This window comes from Tupaia chinensis, unplaced genomic scaffold (assembly GCF_000334495.1).
Source record: "Tupaia chinensis unplaced genomic scaffold, TupChi_1.0 Scaffold000140_1, whole genome shotgun sequence".
NCBI classification, from domain to species: Eukaryota; Metazoa; Chordata; class Mammalia; order Scandentia; family Tupaiidae; genus Tupaia; species Tupaia belangeri.
Genome location: NW_006159610.1, coordinates 9,140,187 through 9,160,565, shown reverse-complemented (window position 1 = coordinate 9,160,565; position 20,379 = coordinate 9,140,187). Strand labels below are relative to the sequence as shown.

The window sequence follows — 20,379 nt, the reverse complement described above, 5'->3', positions numbered from 1 at the left end:
TTGGGTATCACTTTATGACCCCCAGACAGATGTTTATGTCAGCTGGTCATGAGGGAAAAACTGGAAAAATGGTTTAGAATCAGATTGTAGAAAGCCTTAAATGCCAGACCATAGCATTTGAACTCTAATAAATATAAAGTTAGGGTTTTGTCAGGAAAACAGAAGCGATGATAGGTATTTCAAACCAATTTGGTACTGAGGAATCACTAATAGAGGAGCGGCAGGACTAAAGGGATGAAAAGGGAATAGGATAACAGGTATGTCAGCAATTAAGACAGCAGCGGCCACACTGTGTTAGTCATTTCGTGCTGTGTAACAAATTACTCCAAAATTGATGGTTTAAAACAGTGCATATTTGAGCCAGCAGGTGGGTGTGGTGGTTAGGGCACTGGATCCCACATGGCCAACTCTGTGGTTCAAGTCCTGAACCTGGTGGCTTGAATGAAAACACCAGGCATGTATGCATGCAAGCCTAAAATCCTGAGAGGAGGAAGAAGGAGAGGGAATTTCATCGTGGCCATCCCCGGCGGGTAGTTTTTCACTTTCCCTTTCTTTCTCTTTCTCTCTCCACTGAGCAAACTCATCCTATGACAAAAATCTAAAACAACAATCGAAACCCAGCGCATATTTATTGTCCCACAGTTTCTATGAGCCAGGAATCCAGCATGGCTTAGTTGGGTCTTTCCTTTCGTGGTCTCTCATGAGACAGTAGTCATGGATCAGCCACTATGGGGGCTCATCTGAAGGCTAATTGGGAAATATCAGCCTGTAGACTCCTGTGAGTGTAGGCAGGATTAACTTTCCAGAGAACTGGTGAACCAAGGGCCTCTGTACCACACTGGCTATTTGGTGGAGCCTGCCCTCGATTCTCAGTCATGTTGCTTTCCCCATCATGGCAGCTTGCTTTATCTGAGCCAGTAAGAGAGAGTCCACTGACAAGATGCAAGTCAAAATCGCATATAATAATGGAAGCGATGGTGCCTCAGTGTGGCCATTTCCTCTTAATATCTGCACCCTCATGTTTGTTGCAGCACTGTTCACAATCGCCACAATACACAGTCAGTCTGCGTCCATTGACAGATGAACAGATTGAAAAATGTGTATAGAAACTGGCAGGTGGCATGGTGGTTAAGGTCGCTGGACTCCCACATGGCCAACTGTGGTTTGAGTCCTGGACCTGGTGGCTTGCTATCTCTCTCTCCTTTTCGCTCTCTCACTCTGTCCCTCTCTGGTCAAATTAAAATAAATAGATAAATAAAGTTAAATAAAAAACAATTCTTTAAAAATGTGTATGTGGGACCAGCTGTTGGTGTAATGGCTATGTCGCTGGACTCCCACATAGTCAACTGCGGTTCGTGTCCCAGACCCGGTGGCTTAAAAAAACTCACGCCGGGTGCATGTGCGTGTGTGCCCAAGATCCCGAGAGGAGAATGGAGGAGAAGGGATTGTGGCGTGGCCATCCCCCCTGGGGGGTGATTTCTTGCTTTCTGTCTCTCTGTCTCTATCTGGTGAGTGCACGTGCCCTATAGCAAAAACCTCTTCAAAAAAAATGATATAAAAAATGTGTGTGTATGTGCATATATATATATATGATGAAATATTATTCAGCCAATAAAAAGGACAAATTCCTGTCATTTGAGGTTAAATGGGCAAGCCTGGGGGACATAATACTAAGTGAAATAAGGCAAGCACAGAAAGAGAAATACCACATTTTCTCCTGCAGATGTGGAAATTGAAAAAATGACCTCATTGAGGTAGAGAGCTAAAGAATGACCACTTGAGACTGAGAAGGATGTGGGGGGAAGGGAATTAGAGGGATGTTGCTGAACAGAATCAGAATTACAGATAGACACAAGGCACCATTAATACGGTTATAAAATACAGTGGCGTGAGTACAGTTAACGCCATTCCCCGTATATCTCAGCGTGCCTAAAAGCGAGGACTTGAGTACTCCCAACACGAGGACTGACGAATGACTGGGATGATGGGCTTACTAACTGCTCTCATCGCACACTGTATCCATGTACTAAAAATCACATCATACCCAACCCACATGTACGATTATATTTTTAAGCTGTCTTATTTATCTTTAATTTAACTTTATTTTTTAAATTTATTTACTTTTTTTTTTCTTGAGAGGTTTTTCGCTAGAGGGCGCATGTGCTCGCCAGACAGACAGAGAGAGACATAGAGACAGAAAGCAAGAAATCATCCCCCAGGGGGGATGGTCACGCAGCAATCCCTTCTCCTCCATTCTCCTCTCGAGATCTTGGGCACGCACGCACACGTGTCCGGCGTGAGTTTTAAGCCACTGGGTCCGGGACGCGAACCGCGGTTGACTACGTGGGAGTCCAGCGACATAGCCATTACTCTAACTGCTGGTTCCCTATTTACTTATTTTTAATATGACTAGAGAGGGACAGAGTGAGAGTAAGAGTGAAAGAGAGGGAAAGCGAGAAAGCAAGCCGCCATGTCTAGGACTAGAACCGTGGTCGGCCATGTGGGAGTCCAGCGCCCTTAACCACTACACCACCTGCCGGCCCCGCTATATGTACGATTATGCTGTGAGAAGAAAACATAAATAAAAAGAAGAAGGTTACTTACAAGGAACAGAGGTTACCCTAGGCTGTACATACCCAGAGGGTGGCATCTCTGGGGGCTCTTAAGGTAGGCTGCCACACACCCGGGGCCAGGTCACAAAGCAGGGAAGCAGCAGCATCAAACCATAGGAACTTGGGGTGGGGACCCTGTGCAGCCACTGCCGGAACTCTGAGGGGTTGCTGTGACCCGATGCACCTGGCAGGGGTCATGGGGTCAGGGCTTAGATGGTGCTCTGACTGCTGGAAAAGCTGGAGGCCAGAGCCCTGGGCATCTTCTGCTGCTGAAGTGCTAGCAAGAGCAGGAGACCGAAGAGAATGAATTCCTTCTCCCTCCTGCCCCCCAGTCGCCAGTCTTTACTCCCCGCTAGGAGAGCCTGACAGGAAGTAAGGAAATGCGGAGTCCAGATGTCCCGGCCCAGTGGCATGGGCTGAGAGACACTGCTTAAGAAATGGTCAAGAAGTGGCCGGGGGATCCAGGCTGTCATTGCCCTGACCCTGCTCCTTGTGCTCCTGACCCCGGCCCATTTCTCCTGCGGAGCCACGTTGTGTTGGGCTGTCTCCAGACCCGTCAGGAGGTGCCCAGCCTTGGACCTGAATGTAGATTCCTCTCCCCAAGAGGCCAGGAAGGAAGGACAGAGGGAGAGGAGGAAAACTTATTCTTTTGCCTCGTGGAGGAGAGCTCATTAATATGCCTGTCAGAGCCCAGGAGAGGCAGAGCAAAGGGTATCCTCACAGGCTGAAGATGTACACGAAGAGGCTCTTCCTGACAAAAGTATTATACATGCCGGGCCAGCCTGTAGCCTGGTGGTTCACGCAGCTGGATTCCACATGGCTGATTGCACAAGTCAAGTCCGGGCCCCAGTGGTTTGAAAAACATCCCAGCACATGTACTTGTGTGGCCAAACTTCGGAAAGGAAGGAAGAAATGGAGAAGGGATTGTGGACTGTGTCCCGTGGCGGGGGGGGGGGGGGGCTTCTTACTTTCCCTCTCTGCCTCTGGCGAACGCACACACCCTCTAAACATATTTTCACACATTAAAATTTAAGTACACGTGTACCTTGTGCACTCTCTAAACATATGTCCGCACATTAAAATTTAAGTACACGTGTACCTTGTGTTTCAGAGGTCCCACTCCCCAGGCCCATCCTGTAGACATAACCCATCAGAATGCTGTGTGTTAAGAATCATCACTGGTAGACACTGGAATGTCCGTGTATGAAGCAGCCGTTATGGACAATGAATTCTAGCCTAAGAAGTTGATGTGGAAGGGCTGATTTATGTGAGGATAGCAAGCTGCAGAGAACAACATGTGATATGATTGTCCTTCTGCTAAATAACCACAGCGTCAGGTGCAGATACAGATGTACATGTGCATGTGTGACCACGGGGACACAGGGACGTCAGCTAGGTTATTAAGACATGTGTCACTGATGCCGGGATAGGCAGGACACTCACCCGGGAGGACCAGAAGTTAGGTCTGTCATTCACTAGCTCCTTGACAGAGAGAGAAGAAACGGTGAATAAGGAAAGGAATTTATTCCAGTGAGGTCAGCGAGGGAGAGAGCAGACCAGAGTCCATACTGTCCGCTGTACTGGATGAGATGCAAAACTAAGAGACAGGACGGGCTCAGTTAGAGGACCTAGAAGCAAAGGGTGAGTTATTCATTGTCTTAGGACAGAATGAGGAGGAGGCCTGGTTGCTGTCTCGGGGCAGGTTCACAGGGAGATCTGACTGTACCAGGGGAGCATTTGCTACCTGAAGGACAGTTTCCTTTCTGGGCATGCAGGGCAGAGGGAAATGCCGTTTCCACTCACTGCAAGGACTTAAAGATAAGCAATGATGAACAAAGCAGAAGAAGCAAAATGGAGTCAGATAGGGCAACCCTTCCACCCCGGTCTAGAGCCAGCAAAGTTCTAGGCGTGGCTTTGCAATGTTTGAGCTGATCAAATCTCAGCCACTTACACGGGGCTGCTGAAATCTTTCCCCTCCCGTCTCCATAAAGTTGGTGTCGGTAGACTCAGCAAGGTTCTTCTTCATTTTCCTTCCCAGAGTCTCATGTTTCCTCTTAGCCGGGCCTTTGTGTATGCCTGTCTCACTGCCAAGAGCCCTTTATGTGGAACTTGGACTTCACTTCCTGCAGGAAGTCTTCTCTCTCTCCTTTCCAGAGTGGGATCAGGCACCTTCCTGGGAGTCCCACGACTCTCCCCGTCCCTTCCCTTCCTCCCCACAGGTCTTATCTGGTTGTATTTAAATCACTTATTTCTCCGTTTCGTTCCCCCCCCCCCCCAGCGCTGTAACCACATCAAACAAACGAGGGCAGAAACCAGGTCCTTCTTGTTTATCGTTGGAGCTAGACTACCTAGGGCTTGGCATAAACCGAGCCTGTTTCTCGAGTGCATAGTGAAGGAATGAATAACCAACTCAGAACTGAGGAAGGACCGAGCATTTATTGTATTAATAGGATTCTGAGGCCCGGGGCACATGGTTCAAACTCCATCAGACCCTGTGCAGTGGAAGCATGAGCTCAGGGCTTGAAGAGAGCCCGGGGGAAGTCAGGGAGCCCGGGCTGCTGTGGCGCCCTTTCTATCTGTTGCCCTCGGCTTGGTGAGAGTGACAGGCGGCACCTGAGCAGACTTGGCGCCCGGTGCCTCTCCCGGATGTTTCCCAAAGACAACTGTAACCAGCTATAACCGCTCCCCCCTTCTGTTTTCCAGATCACACACCCAGCTGGCTGCATGTCTCAGTTTATTAAGTTCTTTGGAGAACAGATCCTCATCCTCTGGAAATTTGCCTTACTTCGAAAGCGCATTTTGATATTTTCTCCTCCTCCTGTGGGCGTCGTGTGCTACAGAGGTAACTGCGAGCCAGAGCCAGCATCGGGGGCTCTTCGTACGTGCCCCAGAGCAGAGCCTGCTCCAGCTTTTTCTTTGTTGGTCAGGGTTGGAGTAGTTTGGGCGATAGAGGCCTGGGGGTTGAGCCTGGGAGTGACGTGATGGGGTCTGTATTTTAGAATGTGGACTCTGGTGGCAGTGTGGGTGACACACGGTGCCTGGTGAGAGTTGAGGGTGTGGATTAAAGCAGGTGGGTTCTGGCTGTGTTCATAGCTAGACGAGATGTGTTGTCTGATTGGTCGTAAAGGTTCTGATGCGTGTGAGGTTGTAATGGAGAAAGTCTGGGATGACGAGTTCGGTGGGGCCACCAGCGGGGTACCGCGGTGAGTAGGTGGGGTTGGCCCAGTAGGGTTGATCGGGACCTGGTGAGAGGGCCCTGCCTGTGAGATCCTTATGGCTGTCACACGCCAGGCCTCGAACCATTGGGCTCGACCTTGGAGGTTTATCGTTGGAGCTAGCCTTCCTAGGGCTTGGCATAAACCGAGCCTGTTTCTCGAGTGCATAGTGAAGGAATGAATAACCAACTCAGAACTGAGGAAGGACCGAGCATTTATTGTATTAATAGGATTCTGAGGCCCGGGGCACATGGTTCAAACTCCATCAGACCCTGTGCAGTGGAAGCATGAGCTCAGGGCTTGAAGAGAGCCCGGGGGAAGTCAGGGAGCCCGGGCTGCTGTGGCGCCCTTTCTATCTGTTGCCCTCGGCTTGGTGAGAGTGACAGGCGGCACCTGAGCAGACTTGGCGCCCGGTGCCTCTCCCGGATGTTTCCCAAAGACAACTGTAACCAGCTATAACCGCTCCCCCCTTCTGTTTTCCAGATCACACACCCAGCTGGCTGCATGTCTCAGTTTATTAAGTTCTTTGGAGAACAGATCCTCATCCTCTGGAAATTTGCCTTACTTCGAAAGCGCATTTTGATATTTTCTCCTCCTCCTGTGGGCGTCGTGTGCTACAGAGGTAACTGCGAGCCAGAGCCAGCATCGGGGGCTCTTCGTACGTGCCCCAGAGCAGAGCCTGCTCCAGCTTTTTCTTTGTTGGTCAGGGTTGGAGTAGTTTGGGCGATAGAGGCCTGGGGGTTGAGCCTGGGAGTGACGTGATGGGGTCTGTATTTTAGAATGTGGACTCTGGTGGCAGTGTGGGTGACACACGGTGCCTGGTGAGAGTTGAGGGTGTGGATTAAAGCAGGTGGGTTCTGGCTGTGTTCATAGCTAGACGAGATGTGTTGTCTGATTGGTCGTAAAGGTTCTGATGCGTGTGAGGTTGTAATGGAGAAAGTCTGGGATGACGAGTTCGGTGGGGCCACCAGCGGGGTACCGCGGTGAGTAGGTGGGGTTGGCCCAGTAGGGTTGATCGGGACCTGGTGAGAGGGCCCTGCCTGTGAGATCCTTATGGCTGTCACACGCCAGGCCTCGAACCATTGGGCTCGACCTTGGAGGGAAAGTTGCTAGAGGTAGACGTAGAGTGTACGCCGCTGGTGGACAGTGCCACCTGGGGAGAGTGTGAGCGCGGAGGGTCGAGCCGTGCACAGGAGGCGGCCGAGCTGGGCAGTGAGGAGGGGAGAGGGCACCAGGTGAGGCCAAGGTTTGAAACAAGAACGACCAACAGTGTCAAATTCTAAGCCAGACCAGTGAGAGGAAGACTGCAGAGTCCGTTGCTGTTCTGCTCTGTTTTGTTGCTAGTAGCAGAAGATACTTGAGTTATGAGTGGCTTGAGAGAACAGAGGTTCATTCAGATCATAGGTTGGAGGCCCCAGGGCTGGGGGGCATCTGGTGGCCTTTCCTGTTGGCAGGGTCCCCAGATCATGCAGGGCATCACTTTGTGAGAGAGCTAGAGTGAACATGTGTGGCCATCCATGCCATGTGTCCTGGGCTCCTCCCTCTCTTTATAGACCCACCAGGAGTCAATCAAAGGGGCTGCCCCCATCAGTCATCACTCCCCAGATCCCACCATTAGATACCGTGGAGGTACTCAGTCCCCTCTTAATACTTTTAACCCAAACCTTATTTTTTTAAAAAAAAAAGATTTTTGCTAAAGGGCCCTGTGCTTGCTGGAGAGATAGAAACAGAGAGACAGAGAGTAAGGAACTACCCCCCTCCCCCAGGGGGATTGCCACCCGCAATCCCTTCCTCTGCATTCTCCTCTCGGGATCTTGGACATGCACGCACACACGCCTGGCGTGAGTTTTAAGCCACCGGGTCCAGGACTTGAACTGCGGTTGGCCATGTGAGAGTCCAGCCACATAACCATTATGCCACCTGCTGGTCCCCCTTTATACCCAAATCTTAACTCATGAATTTTGGAGGGGACTCAAACCATAGCTCTTGGGTTTGGTCACCACGCTGTTGCCGTGACCTGAGGAGATGTGCTCTGCTCTGAGACCCTGAAAGACTTGCCAGGACCCCTGGCTACGGGGACACCAGCATAGCACAGAGCAGGCCCTGCGCAGCTTCCTCGGGCTGGCTGTGGAGGTGCACAGCAGACACTGCTCCTGTCCTCTGCCCTCAGTGTACTGCTGCTGCTGCCTGGCCAACGTCTCGCTGCCCGGCATTGGGGGCACCATCCCCGAGTCCAAGCCTTTCTTCTATGTGAACGTGGCTGACATCGAGAGCCTGGAGGTAGAGGTGTCCTACGTGGCCTGTGAGTATGGGACCCACGCCCTCTCCTCCTCCCGGACCTCTGGGCTCCCCCGGGGTCAGGATGGCTCCCTGTAGGGTTCTCGCCTCCCTAACCTCGTGCTCTGCAGGCACCACAGAGAAGATCTTCGAGGAGAAGCGGGAGCTGTACGACGTCTATGTGGACAACCAGAACGTGAAGACGCACCACGACCGCCTGCAGCCGCTGCTGAAGATCAACAGTGCCGACAGGGAGAAGTACCGGCGGCTCAACGAGCAGAGGTGGGCGGGGATGGGGACACATCCCAGTGAGGGCAGCCCGGGCTGGGGTGCTCAGTAAAGCCCGTCCTGTACTCCTGCCCTTCTGGTACATTTCGGCCAGTCGCATGCTGTGGGGAGGGGTGAGGGGCAGCTGGAGACTGGGCTCCCTGTGTGTTGCCCTGATGGGAGGGTGGTGGGTGTGGGGGAAACCCAGGGAAGGGGCAGTTCCACCAGCTTCCAGGAGCTCCTGACATGCCCAGGATCTGTTTGCCTGTGTGTGCAAATGATGTTTACAACAGCCATTTATCGCGTGGAGACACTGTGTGGGTCGCCATATTAGAAATACTTACAAGAGCACACAGCTGCCATTGTCTTGATTGTCCTGCGAAACATACAGTACCAGCCATCATCCCCATTCCGTGGACAAGTGGCAAAGACTGTCATTTGCCCAGGATTATCAGGGCGGAGCTGGGGGTTTGAGTCTAAGCTTGTTCATTCCTTTCCTGTCCCTTCTCTCCTGCCTTTGGGCTGAGAGGTGGAGGCGAGAAGTCAGGGTTGGCCCTGGTGTGGTCTGTGCTGCTTCCTGGAGGTGGTGCCTGGCTGATGCCTGGCTGATGCTCGGCCTGCGACCGGGGTCCTCTCAGCTGCACTGGGACCTGATGGAGACCACCTTCCTCACAGGCAAATGCTGCTGTATTCCCAGGAGGTGGAAGAAGACTACAACCCTTGCGAAGAGGACCTGTTTGTGCTGTGAGTCAGCCTAGGGCAGCAGCTGGGGGCCTCCCTGACCGTCTGTCCGCCACTAACTCCTCCAGATGACAGGACTCTCCAGTGTCACCCAGTGTGGTCCAGGGTTGTCCTTTATTGTTGCTGAAGGCACTTCCAGCTGGGCTCACAGCAGAGGCAGCCCCCAGCCTCACAGTGCCATTAGAGAGAACCCAGAGGATGGCAGGAAGATGAGGAGGTGCGGGTCACCAGGAAAAAAGGGGAAGTCCGAGTGTGTGTGGGCATTTGCATTCAGGGTGTCCACCATGGCGAAGTCCCATCTGTCCCTCAGAACTCATGGACTTCTCACTCGTTCCTCTTTTTTTTTTTTTTTTTAAGAGAGAGATTTTTGCTATAGTGCACATGTACTTGACAGAAAGACAAAGACAGAGAGACAGAGAGCTAGGAATCACCCCCCAGGGGGATGGCCAACCACAATCCCTTCTCCTCCTTTCTCCTCTCGGGATCTTGGGCACCCATGCACACGCACCCGGCATGAGTTTTAAGCCAACTGGTCTGGGGCTCGAACCACAGTTGATTACACGAGAGTCCAGCGATGTAACGTTATGCCATATGCTGGTCCCTGCCTTTTTAAAATAGAATATTTTTTGCAGAGTATTACAAGATTTTCTGAAAACTAAACACAGCAATCCAGTGAACCCTTCCCCCAGATAGGGCTGTGGGAGGGCAGCAGCTGGCCTCACGGCACTGACATACCCTCAGAGCTGCCTAGGTGTGCTCTAGGCTATGACTGGGTCAGAACCTTCAGGCAGACACTGCCCCAGCTTCCCGTCAGTGTTCCGCCCCACAGCCGGGGCTGGAGCCCGGAATGGCCCAGCACTTGCAGTGAGAATGGCATCTGCAGACATCGGTAAAAGGGACAGCCTGTGACTGACTCACAGCGCATGTGCTGGTGCAGCCTATGAACACATCCAGGAACAGGGCAGAGCCACCGTCCCATCAGGGCTTGCACACGCCCCTGCACCTGGTGTCCCTGAGCACACAGAATTGCTTTGGGCCCTGGGCACCTTGCTGAACCCCAGGGCTCTAAGGCATAGCTTGGCTGCTCGGCCAGTGCCTCTGTACATGGCTCATTGCTGCAGATTGAAACAGTGGCTTAAGACTTGCTCCATGCATCACCCCTGTCCCTGCAAAGAGAGTTATCAGAGGAGGATGCCCACGGGTAGTGTCGGCCGTGCCAGTGTCAGGCCTGTGGCTTGCCTGCTGTCCCTGTCACCGCTGCCAGCTGTGTGGCTTCCAAATGCTCCCCCAGCCCAGCCTGTCCCAGCTCCCCGAGTTCTCCCCCCTTCTCTGTAGATAGGTCCACCTTGGATTTCCTGCAGTGGCTCAGGTTGAGCCCTGCTACTCCCTGCTGCCACCTCTGACCTATCTCGGTCTTTGAAAGTGGATTTCGCTTCTCACTGTAAGTTCTGAGCTCAGAACAGCACTATTAGATTAGTTTGTTAGTTTGTTTGTCTGTTTTTTCAACTTTTTCTTCTTCCCCTTATGAGCAAAAAGGGTGAGAAGTGGTAGGGCCTCTTTCTGAGACTGTGTTTAAACTCCTAGTAACTTCCTCCTTAGCAGGAAGATTTGGTTGGCAGTCAGGACATCGCTTGCTCAGAGCCCTCCCCAGTCAAATGGCAGTTAATGTCAAAGTGACATTAAAGGACCAGCCTGTGGTGTGGCAGATAAGGTGGTCAGATCCTTCACAGCCAACCTCGTGGTTGAGTCCCAGACCCAGCAGCTTGAAGGTCACACCTGGGGTGTGTGCGTGTATATGTGTGTGCGCATGTGCATGTGTATATGTGTGTGCATGTGCATATGTGTGTACGTGCATGCCCAAAGTCCCAAAATGAGGGAGAGATGGAGGAGAAAGGATTGCAATGTAACTTCCTCATGGGGGGTGATTTGTCACCACTCCTCTCTGGCAAATCACCACCGCCCCTCCTCCAAAAAAAAAAAGACATGACAGTAGCATTTGAATAACTTTAAGTATACTTTGTTTTCTTCTTTTAAAAGATACCTTTGAAAGCATTTAAAAGTATACTAAACAAACAGTGTAGTTTGGTTCCCAGGTGTGGACATCTGGTGAGCCTCTGTCTTTCCTCCCTCCCTTTCCCGTGTCTTGTCTTGCAAATACAGGTTTTTCCTGGAGCAAAACAACCGGATATTTCAGACTTTGTTGGAGGTGTCGGCCAGCCAAGACAAAACCCTCACAGCAGAGCACGCCCGGGGCATGGGCCTGGACCCCCAGGGAGACCGGAGCTTTCTTGTGGACCTGCTGGAGGCCTATGGCATCGATGTCATGCTGGTCATTGACAACCCCTGTTGCCCGTAGAAGGGCGATGCAGGATTGGGGAAGCACTTTCACGTGGGGGAAGGCAGCCTAGATCACCCCAGGCCTCCATAGGGCCTCGCTTTTAAAGAAGTTGACCTGAGGAATATTGTTTGTACTTTCCAACAAATGTGATTTTTGCAATTTCCTTCCCTCCCTTTTTCCCTGGAGGTAAAGTGAGGTTGCCTTGGTTCTGTGTCCTGCTTCGGTAAGACACTGGAATCTGCCACTTTTCTCCCAGAGCTGCTTGCTCTTGGGGTCTGGTCTTAGGAGTTTGATCTTAGGAATGGGTTGCGCCCTAGAGACAGGCTTGGATAGCCGGCTCGGAAAGGCTGTGGTGCGTATCCCCGGTGTGTTCAGTTCCACAGCCGTCTGCCCAGCGCAGCCTCAGGTGTCCACCTGCCTAAAGGTGGAGATAGACCCGATGACCTCTCCAGGTCTTTACCAGTTCTAGGAGTCAGTTTCCTTGGGATCAATTCCCGTTTCCTTTTCACGAGGTAGGTTTTCTCTGTTCACTTGAGTAAGGACCAAGAGGGACAAAAGGATGTGTCTGAAGGACCAGTCAGCTGCAGACTGACACTGCAGAGGGAAGCCCTGGAACTTCTCTGCAAGCACGTTAATGGTGTGGACTTCCACACTAGTCCTCGTCCTCGAGCCCCTCCTCTTGGGTTGGGCCTGCACATTCCTTGGCCAGTGCTGACCCTGGTGTTCGCAAACTCATTTTACAGTGGAGTCTCCGAAGGGCTAACCATCCTCTTAGGGTAAAATGCGTTGCCACCTAAGGGTTGAGAGGGTGAAGTTCAAGCAGGATAGAGCAGATGCTGTAAATTCTCCCCTCGGATGAGAGTTCCTCAAGGCATTACTGGCAGTGTCTCAGGGTTCAGGTGCACTGAGCTGATTGGCTCAGAGCTTGGAGCATGGTGTTAACAAGGCTGTTGTCAGTTTGGAGTTTTCACAGACTTCTTGTTAGCAGAGATGACATTCCTTAGCTGACAAAATGAGTCCAGAAACCTGACAAGTTTGTGAGAATGAAAGTTTAGCAGTGCCTCTCTGCCAGGATGGTGGGCTGTCAGAAATGCCAATGTCAGAAACCACTTCAGCTGCTTTCCTACTGCAGCATTTGGTCTGGGTGGATCCTGTTCTCCCTGCTGGGCCATTGGATGGGGCAGCTTAGGTGAGACAGCAGTCGTCGGCCATGATCAGAAAGCCCACACTCAGTAGAGTGTAGGTCATCTTGGCCATAGTTGAAGATTTTTGACTCAACATACTGAGTCGTTAATGACTAAGAATTCCTTCCCTTTCACCCTTCCTGCCCTGCTGACCCAGGCCCACCCAGGCTAATGTAGACTGCAGAGAGGTATCAGCTTCAAATGGATTGTCCCATGTCTTATCTCAAGACTCAGCTCTTAGGGCTTACTGATTTCTTCAGAAGTATTTTCACTGTGGTTCCTTGATATGGAATTCAAGACCGAAGAAATTCACATGTGTGGAAATGCAAACAGATACTGTTTTATCAAGGTGGTATCTTTTATGTAAATATATAAATAAGTTTGGGCATTGAAACGTAAGTAGTATGACTAATACATCTTCCTCCTCTGTGGTCTGGGTTTAGGCATTGTTTCAGTAATGTACTTGTTTACAAAAGAAAAAAATCTGTGTTTAGAGGCAGAACCTTCACCTTTGTTTCCCCTTTATGAGTAACCTTTTCCTCCCGCCTCTCATGAACTAAGGGAGACTTTCTGTCTTGGGTCAAGTAATGGCTACTTTTGATGTATCTTAAGGTTTAGGGTTTTCTGAATTGAAGAAGAGTGATTAGAGGGAGGTGTAGAGGGCCGTAGAAGAGGCTCGATTCTCCTGGAGGACAAAGGCAAACCCTCTTTCTCTGGAATTGGAGGATTCACACTTTGAGCATATTGGCTCTGGAACCATCTACTTGTGAATACTTCCATTTCTCCTGTGCTGTTTGAACTCCAGGCTCAGAAGTGCTGATGTAAAGGTCACAGGATGAGAATGAGGTTCCCCATATTTTCCTTTGAAGGGTGATTCAGGGCTTCTGGTTCCTTGTAACCACGTGTCATTCTAGGTAGCTGTCTGTCTGGCCTGTGTCCCTGCTCCTGCTCATGCAGAGGGCCAGGGTATGGCTGGCCCTGAAGGGAAACTATACCACTAGGCAGTGCATGGTCCCTGGCAAGCAGAAATTCTCTATTTAAGAGGGAACCCGAGGATCAGTCCTTCTTCCCTGTCTGCCAGCTTCCTCACAGGGCCAGGCTCCAGCACAGAGCCTCTGGGAGCTGAGCAGGGTGGGTCAGCTCCTCAGTCACTTTTGGTGATGTCAGTTGTCCTCAGCGTGGGCCTTGTCTGGTCCTCATGAAAGCCTGCGTCATAGTGCTTGCTCCTTCACGTGAGAAGTGAGCGTGTACCACCAACACCATTGCTGCCATCCTGTGAGGGCAACTAATATGTAAAGTTCCAGGCCGGAGTCCCTCAACAGTGACAGCAGAAGCCTGTGTACACCTGCTTTCTGTCACTCTTGAAATATTTTCTGAGAAACCATCCATTTTTGTTCAGAAGAAGGTGGTGAAAAACTCTCTGCCAGCCTGTCTGCTGTTGGCATCACTGGTCCCCTGCCTAAGGTGGCAGAGTCCTGAGGAGCTTTATGGCTGACCTTGTGCCACACTGTGAACCATGCCCTAGCTTGGAAGTACTCTCCAATCTGTGATGCTGGGGCTGCCCCATCCTTCCTGGAAGATCCCCTGTGGAGACTAGGATACAGGCTTGGGGTTTGGTGGTATCCGTGTAAAACTGACAAAGGCCTCAGCAGATACAGTAATATTCAGCCTTCAGGAAAATGTCCAGTTGTCACCTGGCTAAAGACTCTTTTTCTATAAAATATCAGAAATAATAGGGTTTTTCTCCTGCCAGACTAGGAAGTATTGGCTAGACCGTTGCTTTAGAACAAGCTCTGGCTTGCGTGAAGCATTCCCTGTCCTTCCAGGATCAGTGTCTGGTCTGGAGCCTTTGGTCCTCAGTAGATTATGGAGTGAGTGGGAAGCTTTTGCCTCCCAAGTCTATCATCCATTTTGGCATTTCTTCATCTATCTGTCTGGGGGGGCGGGGGGTAAGGAGGCTGAATTCCTTGATGTATCAGTAGAAATAATTTAGCATAGGAATTTGCATCTGTATCTTACTTTATTTCGTTGCACGTGAAGACCAAGTTGAGAAAGTGAGGAGTGACCATAGGTACAGATAATTCCAGATGCCATATGCAAAAACTCACTTATCATGGAACTACCTATGATATTTTAGCTAAAAGATAAGATAAATTACATTACGACTAAATCATTGTTTTCCATTCTGGCAGCTATGAAGATGAAATTGCTTTTTATTTTGATTCAGTGAAAGCCCTTCAAACACAATAAAAAGAAAATTATTCACCTTCCATCGGAGGCCTGCAGGGAGCCTTTTGTAAAGGGCAGTATGAATGAACCTTTTTGTGGTAGGGTATCAGCCTTCCAAGAAAAGGCAGAGACTTCAGGGCCCACTTTTTTCCCTTTGTGTAGCCCAAGGAGTGGATTGAGATGTTTTCTCTGGTCCCAGTGGATGTCATCCTTGGAGAGGTAAAGGCAGGAGCAAAGGGTATGGATGATAAAATTTTAAGATAACGCTCAGCTTAATATCATGTGAGCTTGGCTTAGCATAGTGACAGTTCTAAAATGGGCAAGAAAATGAATATGGGGACCAACATGCCATGCTTGGGCTTTCATCTCCATATTAGGTCCCAGCTCGTGGGCTTGGGACCTAGAACACCCAGCCCTCTGTCTTATCTTCTCCACTGCACCTGGTAGTTAACCCCCGAGGTGAGAGTCTGCAGAGCCAAAGGCTCACCTCCCCTTGGCAGGCCCAGTCCTGTTCCTTCTCATTTCAGGAAAGCCCGTTTATGATTCAGGTAGGGGGGGAGGAGGAGTTGGGGCTCCTTTTACTCCCAAGTCATGGGTTTTTAATGTCCCATTTTTATTGCTAATATACCTCTGTTTCCAGAAGCTACTGGAGCACTGAGTGTTGTGGAAAAAGGCTAACTGTGAATTACATTCATGTTTTTCTTATAAGAAATGGGAGTTTATTTTTATATCCATATTATTATGTGATGAAGCGAGTATAAAGACATTGAAGTGGAAGGAAATTACAAACTATAATCCTAGAGGAAATGGGAAGTATTGTAATTTCACAGTGGCCACGACCCCATAGAAGTTTACTAACTGAGGTTTTGGCGCATGAACGACACTCTTTAGGAGATAAACTTGACGGGATGACATAGAAATAACCTTAAGTAGACCTCTAGAACAAAAGAGGATACGCAGGATCATTCTGCTTGTCGGGCCTCTTAGTCAACTAGAGAGCATGGGGAGAGGGGAGATAGTTGGATGATGCACTTTAATTCATTTTTGGAACTGGAATTTAGGGGTAGTTGGAAGAAATTACAAATTTAAAAAGGGAGTAAGAATTTTCTAGTGCTGCACAGATAATGATCATAGAGAAATAAAACCCTGCTTTCACCTTTTTTTAGAGTTTATTCTAGAATTTTACCATAGCAGGGGTTTTTAGAGCTAATAGACCCTAAAGTCAGAAATTTAGTCACTATGATAGGATAGGTGCGCGTTGCTTTTGTTTGAATAAATTTACTTTGCTTCCTAATGACGGTAGGGGAATGTGGGAGTAAGGTAGGGTGGGATAAAGTAGCCAGAGGTGGTCCCCAAAACAAAAAACACGCGGGCACTTGAGTTAGCTGGTTGCAAATATGCTTATTTGACATTAGAGTGACAACTCCTTCCTTTGGGTAGATTAAGCAAAGATGAACTGTGTAAAAATTGTTTGAAGGTGGCATGAAGAGGAAAGAGTGTGGGCCTAGCAGTCTATGGAGACTGTGCTTCTGAGCAGCCTGGGTGGGTGACCACAGGTAGATGAGAGGGCGGAAAACGAACTCCCTTTATTTACCCAAAGCTAGGTATAGGTCTGGGAAAGAAACCTTTTCCTAAAAAAGAAATAGTTACAGCCTTGGAAAAACTGTTTTCTTGTTTTATCCAGGTTAGGGTCAGTATAGCCTGCCTGTCGCCTTAAGTGTAAAAACCCTTATTTTGATTAATGCCCCAGCATAAGAGTTATAGCAATAAGAGAAACTGAATCTATTTTTGTTTCAAGTCTTTACCTCATACTACAAAGTTAGTAAGACATTCGTAAATATTGCCCTAACTACTACCGCATACAGGTATGTTCTCTCTCTCTCTGTTTGCAACGGTGATCATTTTAAAGGCCTAAAGAAAGCTGGGGTTAATCCTGAAGCGAAGAGTAAATGTTTCTTGAATTTATTTTGTTCTGTGGTACAAGTAACATCTATGTATATCATATCTGTATATATCTGGACCAAGTTGTGTGCAGAGAGGTTAATATAACTATATTTACAGAAAATGATTTTTACAATTAAAGTTCACATTTTAACATGAACATGTGTGCCATGATCCTTTACCTGGTACGAGAGATGTGGGTTGTGGCAGGAAAGAATGAGGGCCAGCCCATAGGCACAGCCCACCGGGGCTGACGCTGACTTCACTTGTAGTGATGGTGGAGATCGGGGAGCACACCTGTCCTTCTAGAGACTGCGGTCTGGAGAAACATTCCCCAGGTAATGAAAAACAAACTGGGGCACCAGCAGATGGTGTAATGGTTACGTAGCTGGACTCCGTGGTTTGAGTTCAGGACCTGGCAATGTAAATTCATGCCAGACGTATGTGTGTGTGTGTGAGAGAGAGAGAAATCCCAAGAGGAGAATGGAGGGGAACGGATTGCGTCATGGCCACCCCCCAGGGGGGTAATTTCTCACTTTCTGTCTCTTTCTGGTGAGTGCATGTGCCCTATAGCAAAAATCTCTCAAAAAACAAAAACAAAGGAACCAGTAGTTAGCGTAATGGCTATGTCGCTGAACTCCCACGTAGTTGACCGAGGTTCGTGTCTCGAACCCGGTGGCTTAAAACTCACGCCGGGTGCGTGTGCGTATGTGCCTTAGATCCCAAGAGGAGAATGGAGGAGAAGGGGTTGCGGCGTGACCATCCCCTCTAGGGGGTGATTTCTCGCTTTCTGTCTCTATGTCTCTCTCTATCTGGCGAGCGCACGCGCCCTATAGTGAAAATCTCTCCAAAAAAAAAAGGAGAATAACTACACTACAAGGCATAGAGGAGCCAGGGCTGTGCACCCTCCAGCACATTAGAAAAGTTCTAGAAGCCCATAGACATCAAAGTCCTTTTATTTCACAGAATCTCTTCTTATCAAAGTTTAGCTTACACGTCAAGTATTGGTGTATGTGTACGTATCACGTGTCCCTTAACGAGGTGGATACATTCTGAGAGATGCGTCATTAGCCGATATCATTGTGCAGACATCAGTGAGTGTGTTTATACAAACCTGGTGTAGTCTATGGTGCATGTTAAAGGACTAAATACCATAGGCACTGGTGACACAGTGCTAAGTATTTGTATATCTAAACGTTTCTAAACTTACAAAAGATAACAGTAAAATGGTCAAAAGATTTTAAAATGGTATACCAGTTTTTATAGAGCACTTGCCATTAATGGAGCTTATGGGACTGGAACCTCTCTGAAGTCATGAATAAGTAGTAAGTGAATGCGAAAGCCTAGTGTGTGACTATACACTACTGCAGACTTCATAAATACTGTGCAATTAGGCTACATCAATTTATGGAAATTGTTTCTCTTTAATAATGAATTAACCCTAGCTACCTGTTAACTTTGTTCCTTTATAAACTAACATGTGGTACAGCTATACAAGAACCTTGGTCCTTTGGTTTCCTCCCTTCCATTTCCTCCCCTTTTCTCTTGTCTTCCTTCCCTTCTGTCTTGCCTTGTCTTGCTGTGTTGCCATCCTCTTGCCTCCGCTTTCTGAGTGTCTGGGATTACAGACCAGCACACAGAGCTTTTAGGTTGAACTGGGAGCCACACCCGGGTCTCCCATGTGGTCCAAGCCTGCAGACCACAGCATCTTAGCCAGGCATGCCACTGTAGCTGACCCATTTTCTTTCTTTATATCCTTATTCTGTAAGCTTTTTTCTAGTGTACAACTTCCTTAATAGTTATTTTCTTTTTTAAGCTTTGTTAGAAAACTGAGACATGAACATTAGGCTAGGCCTTCACAGGGTCAGGATCATTGCTATTATTGTGTTCCACCTCCGTATCTTGTCCTACGAGAAGGTCTTCAGGAGCAGTCCCTGGAGCTGTCATCTCCTTGGATAACAATGCCTGCTTCTGGAACACCTGGAGGCCTGCTCGAGGCTTGTCTTGACATGTCACTCTTTTCAGAAATGTGTCCATGATGGGTGGTTACCTTGGTTTATTTATTTTTACCATAGATTTGCTTGTAAACAGATAATACACCATGAACATTCCACTATTAATGAAAACCTTTCAAGTGTTGGGGTTCATGTTTTTAAACCTTTTAAGGAGCTTGATGAGAACTGCAAAAGCTTCTGCTCAGTTTTTTTCCTTCCTTCTTTTGCTAGAGGAAACACGTACTTGTCGGAGGGAGAGGGAGAAACCAAACCCGCCTCCCTCCACCCTCCCCATTGAGTATGATGCAAGCTATGGGTTTGTCATATATGGATTCTATTGTGTTGAAAAATATTCTTTCTATACCAATTTTACCGAGTCTTAATCATGAAGGAGTGTTGTATTTTATCAATTGCTTTTTCTGCATTGGTTGATACGACCATATGGGTTTATCTTTCCTCTGTTAATTTTATATATTGCATTTATTATTGTGCATATGTTGAACCACTCTTGCTTCTCTGGGATAAAGCCTTCCTGGTCCTGGTGTATAATCTTTTTAATGTGTTGCTGGATATGATTTCTGGTATCTTGCTGAGGATTGTGCATCTGTATTCATCAGGGATATTGGTTTATAGTTTTCTTTTTTGTTGTGTCCTTGTCTGGTTTGAGGATCAGGATGATGGAGGCTTTATAGGATGAGTGTGGGAGGGTTTATCCTTTTGGATCTTTATAGTTGAAGTACATTGGGTTTACGCTTTAAAAGTTTTGTAGAATTCAGAAGTAAAGCCAGTGGGACTTGGGCTTTTCGTTGTTGGAAGACTATTACTGATTCAATCTCATTGCTTGTTATTTGTCTATTCATGCTTTCTGTTTCTTCCTGGTTCAATTTAGGCAAATCATATGTATCCAGAAATTTGTCCATATCAACTAGGATTTTGTTAGTGTACAGTTGTTCATAGTACTCTCATGATCTTTTGTATTTCTGTTGTATCTGTTGTAATATTGCTTGTTCCATTGCTAGCTTTATTTATCTGGTTCTGTGCTATGTTCTTCTTGATAAGTCTAGCTAACAGAGTGTCAATTTTGTTTATCCTCTCAACCAGCTTCTGGTTTCATTTATCTTCTGTATAGTCCTTTTATTCTCTATTTCATTTATTTTTGCTCTAATCTTTATTTTTTCCTCTGGTATTTCTGGGGATTTTTTGTTGTGGTTGTTTTTCCAGTTCCTTTAGATGTATTGTTAGGTTGTTTATTTGCTATCCTTCTATTTTTTTCTTGTGAGCACTAATTATATGAACTTCCTTCTCATGACTGTTTTTATGGCATCCTCTAGGTTTTGGAGACGTGTATGTGCTATTATTAGTTTTGCCAAATCTTTTTATTTCAGTTTTAATTTCTTTGGTAGTTGTGAAGTCATTCAGGAGTAGGTTATTTTGTTTCCATGTATTTGTGTGTTTTCAAGGGTGTGTTTTTTTATTTGTTTTGTTTTTTTGAGAGGTTTTTGCTATAGGGCGCGTGCACTTGCCAGAAAGAGAGAGACAGAGAGACAGAAAGCGAGAAATCACACACACACACACCCCGGG

At 48.1% G+C, this 20,379-nt stretch overlaps 1 protein-coding gene across 1 annotated transcript in view; it reads left to right on the top strand.

Moving 5' to 3' along the window:
• DENND11 (DENN domain containing 11) overlaps positions 1–16,590 on the top strand; it is a 36,796-nt gene extending 20,206 nt beyond the window's left edge. Inside the window, exons 4-8 of the mRNA XM_014586496.2 lie at positions 5,316–5,454; positions 7,998–8,129; positions 8,236–8,386; positions 9,047–9,115; positions 11,273–16,590. Coding sequence (XP_014441982.1) covers positions 5,316–5,454; positions 7,998–8,129; positions 8,236–8,386; positions 9,047–9,115; positions 11,273–11,468 — 687 coding nt within the window. The 3' untranslated portion in view covers positions 11,469–16,590. The remainder of the gene's footprint in view (positions 1–5,315; positions 5,455–7,997; positions 8,130–8,235; positions 8,387–9,046; positions 9,116–11,272) is intronic.
• The last annotated feature ends 3,789 nt before the right edge of the window (positions 16,591–20,379 follow it).